The sequence below is a fragment of the Aulonocara stuartgranti genome, assembly GCF_965226115.1.
Source record: "Aulonocara stuartgranti genome assembly, chromosome: 22".
Lineage (NCBI taxonomy): Eukaryota > Metazoa > Chordata > Actinopteri > Cichliformes > Cichlidae > Aulonocara > Aulonocara stuartgranti.
Window position 1 is genome coordinate 25,821,011 of NC_138957.1, and position 11,708 is coordinate 25,832,718.

At 39.5% G+C, this 11,708-nt stretch overlaps 1 protein-coding gene and 1 long non-coding RNA gene across 2 annotated transcripts; one reads left to right on the plus strand and one right to left on the minus strand.

Moving 5' to 3' along the window:
• The first annotated feature begins 67 nt into the window (after positions 1-67).
• Positions 68-5,876, plus strand: LOC309698943. The gene is made up of 3 exons (XR_014274222.1): positions 68-595; positions 4,723-4,857; positions 5,794-5,876. It is a non-coding gene; the product is annotated as an uncharacterized lncRNA (long non-coding RNA).
• On the minus strand, positions 2,772-10,754 carry LOC309698942 (sialidase-1-like). The gene is made up of 7 exons (XM_082521700.1): positions 10,520-10,754; positions 9,958-10,147; positions 8,743-9,005; positions 6,404-6,586; positions 5,777-5,996; positions 4,637-4,870; positions 2,772-4,045 (listed from the first exon to the last, which is right to left on the minus strand). Exons 1-6 carry the CDS (start codon positions 10,601-10,603, stop codon positions 4,650-4,652), a joined length of 1,161 nt encoding a protein of 386 aa, XP_082377826.1. The 5' UTR covers positions 10,604-10,754; the 3' UTR covers positions 2,772-4,045; positions 4,637-4,649.
• Positions 10,755-11,708: the final 954 nt, after the last annotated feature.

The following is an 11,708-nucleotide window of genomic DNA, read 5'->3' on the forward strand; positions in this document are numbered from 1 at the left end:
TAGCACAGACGTCAGGCAATCTAAAGTGTGCTGTACAGCAGAGGTGTGGACTCGAGTCACATGACTTGGACTCGAGTCAGACTCGAGTCATTAATTTTATGACTTTAGACTTGACTTGAAAAAATGTTCTAAGACTTGTGACTTGACTTGGACTTTTACACCAATGACTTGGGACTTGAATTGGACTTGAACCGGTTTACTTGAAAAGACTTGATATTTTACCCCAAATATAAAATTTAACATGCATATTATATAGAGATTGAAAATGTGACGTCATTCACGGGTAGAACCGCGAAGGATTCTGGGAACTCGTGGCAAGCGGTACTAGCGCACGCAGGCTTTCAATTAAAATCAGTTATACAGCGATAAAAAGAAACACAAAAATGTCAAGAAGCCGTTGTATTATTAACTGCAATAGCCGGTCGCATGACAGCCACGGGAAGCCGACGGGTAAAGAGATCGGTTGTTATCGGATTACCTCGTTGAAGAGAAATTGTTCAAGCCATGTTTCCGAAGTAACAAAGAGGCGACAGATGGCCTGGATTGCAGCCATTCAAAGATCAAATATAACGTCCCAGAACACTCCAGCTCACAGGTTAGTCTGCTCCAAGCATTTACACGAAGGTCAGTGTTTTTTAGTAGTTAATATGTCATTTTCATAACATAATTGGTGATATAGGTTACAAGCAAGTCTGGCGCTGAACAGAAATTGTCACGCTATGCTCCTTTATTTATTGTGCATAAATAGTGAATTGTCCTGACACAATATTGCGTTTCGCTTCTGTTATTATGGTACATTGACAAAAACATATGCTTTTATTCACAGGATAAAACAGGTTTTTTGTATCACTAATTGCCCAGTACGATTACAGCATACAATATTGTTGTCACTGCTACATTTCTGTGATGCTACCAGAAATTATTTCCACTACTAATTAATTACCGTTGAGCTCAAAGGTCCTATTAATAAACGGTTAAGGAATGTATATTTATGACGACGATTTGTGAGACTGGTAAACTTATGATACGTACGATGGTCTTTCGTTCGACACGGTGCGTTTCAAGGTCCTGTACCCATCTGTCGGTAAACTGTACCTGGGCTTGTTGCAGTGACCGGAAGTTACTAAACTTCATGAGTGTATGCACTCACTCCAAGAACCGTATGATTATAAATATGCATATAAATATGCTAAGATGAGATAGCTGACTTCATCTAACTAGCAAATGTTGTCCAGGCTACGTTGGTGATACAGTTTTTTTTAATGTGTATGATATTTTTGTCATGCGATTTTAAAGCTGGTCCTACAACCGCATCCAAGAATAACATGCAGCTTATCTCAGAACTGTCGGTGAAAATTATTCTTGGAGCTAAGTTTAATTGAGCTGCATTTTAAAGAGGTGCAATTTCACAATTTGTGTATATTTTCTAAGTTCACTATTTTGTCATGTGTTGAGAAAAACACAGATTTTAAAATTACATGGTCTAATATTTACATTTAGCATATAACTGCAACATGCTTTTTTTTCGTTGTTTTTTTTTTTTTAAAGACTCGAAAGGACTTGAAATTCAAAGTTTCAGACTTGTGACTTGACTCGGACTTTTACACCAGTGACTTGAGACTCGACTCTGACTTGCCTGACATTACTTGAGACTTGACTTGAGACTTGAGGATAAAGACTTGAGACTTACTTGAGACTTGCAAAACAATGACTTGGTCCCACCTCTGCTGTACAGAGATAATCATGAAATCGTGCACATACACACCACAGAACCACAGACCAAAAAACTCAAATCAGCTGCAGAAAACAATCCTTTACATTTAACTAGTGAAGCTGCAAACATCAGCTCAGTGGGCACTAATGACCCTCCTTCAAACTGTTCTTTAGATTTTATTCAAAGAGTGTATGCATAAAGATTTAGATACATATAAAACATAAAGTTTATATATTCTTGTCACGATCTGGTTACAGGGACTCAAACGCAGAGCGGTTAGGTGTCTCCAAGGTGTAGTTTATTTACAGTGCCAGTGCAATGTATGTACAGGGAAGGGATCTAAAACTCCGGGGAATCACAGGGTAGCTCTCTCACACTCGCTCACGTCTTCTTTGCTCACACTCACACACGTTCACACGGCAGGGAGGACGCAGGTCCGGGGTGGGGAGAGAGATCTGAGGCAGAAGAGAAGGAAAGTCACCAACTAATCACAAATCACGAATTATGAAGCACAAGTCCACAGGAGCTGTGAGAACACTAACGTCAGTAGTACAATCCTCCAGCGACGAGAGGATCTGTGTTCCAGCCTCAAATAGTGCTCCCGGTGATGACAGGTGATTGTTGTCAGGTGTGTGTGTGGGCCAAGGGCGGGAGCCCACAGTGAGCTCCGTCCAGGCAGAGAGGGAGAGAACAGAAACAGCAAATGTAGCCTTGTGGGGCCGACCGGGCAGGCACGGAGACCATGACAATTCTGCATAATACAGTGTCATGTGGATGCATTTCCCTGTGTGGTTGGCCAATAAACAGCATATTTTAAGGGTTAAATTGTAGATCTATGACTTTTTTTCTATGCTTGCAATGATCAGGATCGTTTATTTATTCTATAAATAGTAGCCATCCTTAACCCAACTGGACATTTACAATAGATAACTAAAACGACAACATATTCTCCTTACATACAAACACAGTTTTATTACGTCATTCACACACAAACACACACAGGTAAATGTAAACCACTCAGATTAAAAACTCACTTTGCAAAAATGATGCAGAAAAATGCAGAAAGTAAAAAGAAGATTTTATTTAAAATAATATTTAAAAAATCCAACTTCACATGTACAACTTCATGAAACAGTTTATTTGTTGATTTGCCGTACAGCTGATTAGTAAAGATCCTCCCCGTGTTTTCACATCCCAACTAAATCCCTGAATAAACAATAAAAACAGAAGTATGTTGGAAAATAAAAGTAATAAACATTTTACAATTTAAAACTGTGAAAAAAGGAAATTCTTTCCTACATTAGAGCCATATTTATATCAAACAGGCACTCAGAGAAAAACATAAAGTGACATTTTCCATCATAGAAACAGAAACAAGAACAATTTCATTACAAGGAAGAAAATCAGCTACCGCACATTTAATGTACCCGACTTGTATTTTAAAGTGCTCAGAGTGGTCAGTAAGACCAGAAAAGTGTTGCTTAATGCAATTACAGTACACAAGGAAACTATTATTATTATTACAGCAGATCTAATGGACTCAGCTGGACATTTAAAACCCACAGGTAAAAAAAAAAAATGCAGCATTTTCTATAAAAATCTAAATATAATTCCTTTGGTTACATTAAGCACCTTGTTTTTTTCACACATTCGATCACACAAGTACCTGAATTTAATATTTTACATCAGTTTTCTAAGAGGAGAACTGATTTCAGAATTTGAGGCATCTTGTATATTTAAGAAGTTCACTTATGTGACTACACCAGGGGTGTCAAAGATAAGGTCCGGGGGCTAGAATCAGACTGGCACAGACTCCATTTGGCCCGCAGCTTTGAAAAATGTGAAGGTGCGCATAAATTGTGGACTTTTAACTGCATTTTCACTTCGTCTCTATGCAGCTCTAGATTTTGGCAACACTGTGCATGCGTCGTGGCCTGGTTAAAGCCAGATGTCTATGACTGTGTCAGTTTTACCGTCATTTCAATGATATATCAGAAAGGTAGCTCAGAAAAGAAAGGGTGGTAGTTTTTTCAGCATCTCTTGCTTCATCATTCCTGTGTGAGGTCAGGAGTCTGTCAGAATATTGTGGCTCTGCAGCTATTTACCAAAACACACATAAGAGCTGTGACATACATCAGCTTTGGAAAATGTAAAGGATAGAAAAAAAATTTTAAAAAAAGATTTTTAATCAAAAATAGCGTGACATTCATTGTGCAGATCCTTGTCTCTCCATTTTTTTGACATCATAAAATTCGTTTTTAAAGTCTCTTTGCGTTCCTGAGAAATTCGATGGATTAAAAAACCCTCTTAGTTTTCTTGCAGTGTTTCAATCTGAGAAAGAAAACAGGTGTAAATATTGTTAGACAGTTCACACTGTTCTGCATAAGACAACAAATGAACAGACGTAAACCCGGCTTCTCATCCACAACTTTGTCTCTGCGTGTTGGGGTGATATAGTTTAAATGGATGCTTCTTCTGCCACCCGAAGCGTCTTGATTTTGATCATCGCAGCGTGCTGCCATGTATCAAGCGTAATTTTCTTCTCTTACTAATTTTTGCACAGTGCATCTTACATGAAAAGTCGCACGGTCCTCCTCAGTTAACAGAAGAGAGCAACATTTATGTTTATTTCGAGGGTTCTCTTGCAAACGCTGCCTGCTTACCTCTGCTCTTTGATTACATTTAAACACAGTAATTACAACAACAGGTCACAGGCCATTTTAACTTCACACTGAACTTTAAATACTCGAAGTGCGCTCTCTGATTTCACTGGAACATTTTAAAAGGTTATATTTATTTTTGTGCAAATAGCCATGTACGTGCTTTTCTTATCTAAGTGCAAGGACACATTAGATGTACTTCATGAACTTTTGGATGTTTAAGTAAAGGATTTAATAATATTTTCTGACATTTTCTACCTACCTTCTCGTCTGCTTTAATGGCCACTATACAGGTGGATCTTGGCGAACGAGACAGTCTCGAAATACTGATTGTGGCCTTTCTCGTAGATGACAAAGATGTACTTGCGGTCCTCTGCAGAACCGCTGTCCAGTGAAGTGATGCAGGAATAGCCGCTCGGTCCCGCCCATATCTGCATGGCTTCCTTCTCCCAAGATTTGCCGTTTGTCAGCGACCATTTCAAGGTTAGGTTCACTCCTGAGGGAGATTATGAGGTTATTTACTCGATCACCCAACTTTATAACATAAATCTTAGAGAGTTTTCAGTTCAATTAAAAAAAGCATTAAGGGAATCCTCGATCATCGTATCTCAATCTCTCCACTTAGAGAGCATAAACCATTGTGACTCTATTTCGGCTGCTTTGGTGCAAATTAAAGTGACAACATGAGAGGCAACGAGGAGACAAACTACCAAAAAAGGGAGTACTTTTGCAAAGACCATTGCTCTCGCCTTATCCATCCTTTCTGATTTTTCTGTAGTGTTGCTCTGTGTTAGTGTCCTTCTCACTATTGGTACTCTGGTTGCACAGATAGTTCAGTGACACATCCATATGTGCCACAAGAAGGTTTGCTGTGCCACCCAGTACAGTCTCAAGAGTGTGGAGGAGATACCAGGAGACAGGGGAGGTTACATGAGGAGCTAGGCAGGGACGTAGTCTCTGCTCCTTTGTGCAACTGCCAGAGCACTACAAAATGAGTCTACTGACATTCTTCAAGATTGTGCTCCATTAGTGTATGTTCACTGGAAGAGGACTTATCCTCATTATCGGCTCCATATTTTGATTATTAAACTCTGGAAGAGAATTACTCATCAAAACAATCGTTCTTTATTTTATTTGGGCCTTTGTGCAGCCCTTCAGTTCATCTACTATTAGAAACAAGACATTTTACCTCCCTTTCTGTCCTTTGAGCTAACTGCTCTCTTTGACATCATACAGAGACAAGAGTATAAAAAAACTGTGTGAAAGCTGAACATTTCGTATGAGGAGAGATCAGTGTAACTATATCTTTACTTAAAATAAACAAAAGTACTGCATACAAAACTAGAAACTGTGCTTCTACAGAATTAAAGTGCTTTGTTTACTAGAGTTTAGCGCTTCTCACTCTTTTCCTCGTTGCAGGGGTTGGTGAAGTAGATCACGCCCTCTTTTTGCAGAGTTCCAGCTGCCACTACAGGATCCACCAGTGCCTCGTCAAAGATCAGGCCCTCCAAGGGCAGGGTCAACCCTCCATCATAGCTGTGCACCACAATGCGACACTGACAGTGGTATCTGTTCTGGTTCCGCACGTTGATGGCGATGGTGCCGTCAGTCAACTCAATGGGCTGGAGAAGAAGAGACGGAGAGAAAAGACTAAATGCTTGTGTTAATGCTTGTGTGTGTCACTGCACAGACCTAGCTTTAGTGATATCACATTTTATGAACTTCTCTTTTACTATGATGCCAGTTCATAGAATCTACAGAAGGAACTGAAACTGGCAAAGCAGGTAACTATGTGGAAGTTTCATCCAGTTTTATAGGAATGTGAAAATACTGCTTTGGTAAATGTGATTTCTCTTAAAGTCACACTGAAATCAATTTAAAACTTAACCTTTTTATATTCTTTATATGTTCTTTTACATCATCATAGTGTTTACTTGTTTGTGCTGTGTGGTAGCTGTGTGTCTGTTGGATCATTGTCAAAAAAAGACATTTTTAATCCCAGTGACACATTTTCCTGGATACCTCTTACCTGGCACTCATCAGGGTTAAAGTCTTGTGGTTTCTTCTTGTGGTTGTAGGGGATACTTTTCAGCGCCGCACCGTTGTACCAGGTTTCCCCGTGGTCGTCGCTCAGGATGCAGAAAACACCGTCGCCGTTCAGCGTCCCGTGACCGCAAACCACCAACCTCCCCTTTGCAGGATTGAAGCGTTTCTGTAGTCCAGAGCAGACAAAACAGGAAGAAAGATGGTGATCAGAGTCAGCATCGTGACCTCTGTTATAATTCTTATCAGTGCATAGTATTACATCTGAGTAGATCACTAAACACCTAAAGGTTTCTATTTAAAAAGCAAACCTTTTGGGTTTACCGAGGCTTTAAACTGAAAAGTAATGACTGAATGAATCTGGGGGGGGTTTATTATGCATGTTGTTGTTTTTGTGCTCTCCTGCAACCTCAAGTATTTGTTCCTTGTTTAGGTTCTTGTTTCAGTTTTTAAGTCTTTTTTTATTATGCTTTAACTGTGAAAATTGTTTAAAGTCATCAAAATCTTTTCCAAATCTATCTGCTTTAGAGATACAGGTCACTTACATTTTAAGTAGAGCAAAAAAGCAGTAAGCCAAGAAGTAGATTTTTTTTTATTCCCTCTGAATTAGAGCAATAAAAGCACTCGAGTTCAAACTGGGCGCTGGTACAGCAGGTAAACCATATGTGATAAGGTTATTCCTTAGGCCCAGGTTTGAATTTTTCCCATAGCTTTCCTGGTTTCTTTCTTCTGTCCTTTCTAGAATAAAAACTAACAAGCCACAAACTATATCTTAAAACGTATAAACGCCAAATATAGTTGTTGTTTTTTTACATTAACAGCAGTAACACCTGTTGATCACCTGTGAACTATTAAATCTTTACCAGAAAAGTTTTTTTTTTTTAAAGAAAAAATATTAGTTTGCATATATGAGTTTAAATTTGCATCATTCTTGTCATGGCTAACTGTGTGGGGAAATAAATGAGGACCCAAGAGCAGGCACTCGCTGAGATACGAAGGAGGTTTATTGCAAAATAAAACACAAGGAGAGAATGGCAAAATGGAACAAAAGATAATCTAAACTGGGAGGAATAAACTTTACACAGACGTAAAGCTGAAAACACTCATATGAGACAGAGACCTTCAGAATAAAACAGGAAACTCACACATTCGAAGACACAGACCAAGAAACATGGACTTTACACAGAGGGAACACACGGGCAGAGAAAACTAAACACAGAACAGAGGGGGCACAGAGAAACACGAGGGGCAAGGGATCAAAACCTAGGAACCATGGAAATAAATCACTAATGAACTCGACATTATACAAAAATCTCAGAGAACTGAAAACGCTGGGTCAAAATGAACCAGAACCGTGACAATTCTTGCAACATCAGGCATTTTTGTGTAACTGATTCTGCATTTTCAGGAAAAACTAATCTGTCTATGACAATGTTGAGGTCACAGAAACTGAGAATAGCTTGTATGGAATATGATACACGTGGCATCACGAGGTCAGGCGTGCACATGGTCAGTGAGTTTCAGCTTGTGACGCCGAGGCTGAATACATGTCGGCACTTTCACATGGTGGATCATTTGACCTCAACAAGAAAAGACGAACAACGCGCCTGAGAGAGGCTGTGATATGGCATCAAAAACAAAACCAGGCAGCTCAGTTTATAACACTAAGTTCATTTGTAATGAACTGGTTCTCCATGAGGGATTTAAACCCTGTTGTGCCAAACTGTTGCACTTTCAGGTGCTATACTGACCATTTTCTGTCTGAGCTTGAAGCTATGAGGATCTCTGCTCTCACTTCTTTAATTTGGACAGGATAAAAAAAAGAGACAGGAATCGAGAACCAGCTCCAAACTGTTCCATCACTTAACCTCCAGGCTCATCAGTTCCTTTTGTTAAAGCTAGCTGCTAAATTCACAGCAATGCAGCCTTTTGCACACATGAAAGTGTTTCTACACAGAGATAATAAAGCAGTGCAGGACAGCTCTCCTTCTACACAGAAAACTGATCAAGATTAACGATCTGATCCATCAGCAGATTCAATAAGGGCCTTGGTGCTTCTAATGCACAAAAAACACTCTTTTCACTGACAATAAAAGATTCATACTGCCAAACCAGTGCACTAAGTTTGCACACACGTGCAAAATTATACATAATTACAGAGGTGGAAAGCCACGCAGTAAAATCTTACTTTATGACTTTCATGGAAATACTGAGCTGTCAGGATTCACATGATCTAAATAAAAATGAATCTGGCTTAAAGGTCATTGAAATCATTTTACATCTTGAGAAGTTCACTCACTTCACTGTCACATGACTCTCTCTCACCTGGAGGCCGAGGCCCGGCCCGGGAATGAAGTTCTTCACCCCGAGCGTAACTGAGAGGTTTCTGGGCGGGGTCCAGCTGAGGCCGTCGTCCCGGCTCTCCACCATCATGATGCTGGGTGGGCTGCAGTGGTCGAGGTAGAAGCACACGTCGTAGATCAGAATCACTGAGCCCACTTCCTCGTCCACCACAACGGAGCCTAAGTTCAGGCCGTCCGGCTTCATCCCGTCATCGACGATGAAGCTGGTCGGGGACCAGGTGGCTCCTGGAAGATGATAAATTGTTCAATTTGACGTTTTATGATTTAACTTTCTACTCACGGAACAGTTGTGTTATAACTCTGAATTTTTTTTGTCTATATTTTCCACTAATTTTGTGCATTTTCTCCTTTTAAAACCAAGATTTCAGTTTTATGTTTGGGGCTCAATCACGAGAATTTATGCAATCAAGCTGTTGTATTGCTGTTTTTTTCTACAAACCAGGGCTAAAACTGTGACATGTGTGACATAATTTTGAAAATATTTGTAAAACCAAATATCTGCTGCAAAAACTGACTGATGCTAATGATAATGGCACATGTCTCTTAACTGAACTGGTCTCCACAGAGAGGGCAAACATCAGAGACAGGTGTGTGAGTCTCTGCATCGCGCTGCACCGTAATTGTTTTAATCGCACATGAGGTTAACACAGGGACAGTTTTCAGAGTTTTCAGGGGGATGGACAAATGAATCATGACTGTGCTGCTCTTCTACAAATCCTTCTTAACGTTTTAAGCTATCGTGTCTACAGACAGAGCGATGATGCTACCAAAAACACAACCTCTTGAGCAGAGGTAAAAAATAAATGCTGTCATGGCTCACGACAGGTATTAGCTGATTGCTCATTTCCAGTGTATTGTATTTGATACCTCTTTTATGTTAGTTTTTGAGACTTCTACATCATCAGCGTGATTTTTCCCCCCAGAAAAAAAAACCTAAACAATTTGCACAAAAGTTACAGATGTAGCAAAAATGATGCAAAAGTGTTTTAACACCTTTATCTGTTTATTTATTTATTATTTTTTGCATTTGGCTTTGACGTCTGCCTTTCTTCCCAGCGCTTCCACTTCCCAGTCTTGTTTAAAAGTGAAGTTTTGCATGTTTTGACCCTCTGTGTTGCTCTGACTTGTGATCAAATGCACGTATACAGGCTGTTAGTTTGACTCAGCTGAGTCTTGCCTTTGTCTGTGGAGCGCCGCATTGCAATGAACTTCGCTCCACGGTCAGCAGAAGAAGTCTTCCTGGCTTCTGAAAACGCCAGCAGGCTTCCTTTGGGGGTGAAGGTGAGCAGCGGGATCCTGTAGGTATTCACCTGGCCCTGGGACCCACTCACCCACAGGAGCTGCTCCTCAAACACCAGGGGATCAATCTGAACAGCAGGGAGGAGGGCAGATAAAAAGAGTCAGGGATGACTGAGAAGTATCTACAGGCAAAACCAGTTTGGCCAAGAGCATCTTCAGCATACTTTAGGTGTCATGTAACACACAAACATGTGATCGTGCTTCGAGTTTTGGAAATTATTTTATTTTATTCAACTGCAACATTTACCTAAAAATTATTTATACCTTAGAAATCCCCAAATCATGCAAGTTCTAGAGAAAAAGAAACAAAAAGCCTAACATTTAACCTTTAATGAATCGATTTCACTCTAACCAACCTTAGCTAACACGTCACCAGCTCCACCGCACACACTGCAGGGCTTCAGCATGCTGCTATAACCCGGTAATAACAGGCACTGTACCTGGGAAGGGTTGACGGTGAGGACACACGAAGACGCCAAAGCAGAGAGTAGTAACCACAGTGCAGAGAGCCGCCATGCTGCCATGTTTGACTTCCTTCTCGGATTTCTTCTTCTTCAGAACAGAAACACACAGCAAAGATCGCGCGAAAGCCTCTCTTTTATCTTGCCTTACTTCTTTAACCAACACATCTTCCCAATAAGTCATATGACAAAGACGGTCACATGACTAAAGCACCTATCAAAATAAAAGAGGAAACTTTACTTGATTTAATTTTTAATCCTAACGACTGATTATAGAATATCGTTATTTACATTACATAAGCAAATAATGCAGTTACTTTTATCATGTCTTTTTTTTAAAAAAGGTAATACGTATTCAAGGTTGTATTGTGCATGTTGTACAGTTTTACACATCCTTGCACATCCTTCCTTAATAATTAAAGGAAGAGTTTCATAGTTAAACTAATATTATAGATGTTTTACAGAGAAGCAGGGAAGTGCAAATCACATGTACAACATCAACAACAAAATAACGTTTCCGAAAGCACTTTTACATAAAAAAAAAATAATACAAACAAATAAAAGAATTGACAACAAACTAACATTTAGGAAAACACTTTAACAAGTCCGCAACAAATTAACAAGTGGCTCTTGACGGAAATGGATTGTCTGAAATACCGGAAGTGACTCAACGATTAGGCTTACTACATTATTTGTAGTACAGAAAAGTGATTTGTAGTCAGCTAAACAAGGGCTTTTCACAGAAGTAGTGTTCAGTTAATGTTTGAAGAGATTTTACAAAAGAGTATGGGTGAGATAATGAAGTTCAGATTTTTAAATGCCACGGGGATTTTCTTAAGAAAATATCCAGGCCTTAAAACCGTCATGGTCCACACTCCAGCCCAGCAGGTGGCGGTAAAGCGCCTTTAAGTTGACGGCAGAAGAAGAAGCAGCAGCTAAACACGGGATTTCAACAAACGGACTTGTTGCGGACTTGTTAATTTGTTTCGGACTTATTAAACTGTTTTCTTAAATGTTATTTTGTTGTCATTTTTTGTTTTTGTTTTTTACGTAAAAGTGTTTTTGGAAATGTTATTTTGTTGTTGATGTTGTAAATGTGATTTGCACTTCCCAGCCACCGTTCTATACAGTATTAAACATATTTTTGTTTGTTTGTTTTTATTTTTGG

Excerpts from the sequence above, each read along its gene's own strand:
- LOC309698942 (XM_082521700.1), bottom strand. The coding sequence starts at position 10,603 with ATGGCAGCATGGCGGCTCTCTGCACTGTGGTTACTACTCTCTGCTTTG. Across the intron at positions 6,587-8,742 it reads GGCCGGGCCTCGGCCTCCAG|AAACGCTTCAATCCTGCAAA; the intron begins GTGAGAGAGAGT and ends TCTGGACTACAG. Across the intron at positions 5,997-6,403 it reads TTAACCCTGATGAGTGCCAG|CCCATTGAGTTGACTGACGG; the intron begins GTAAGAGGTATC and ends CTTCTTCTCCAG.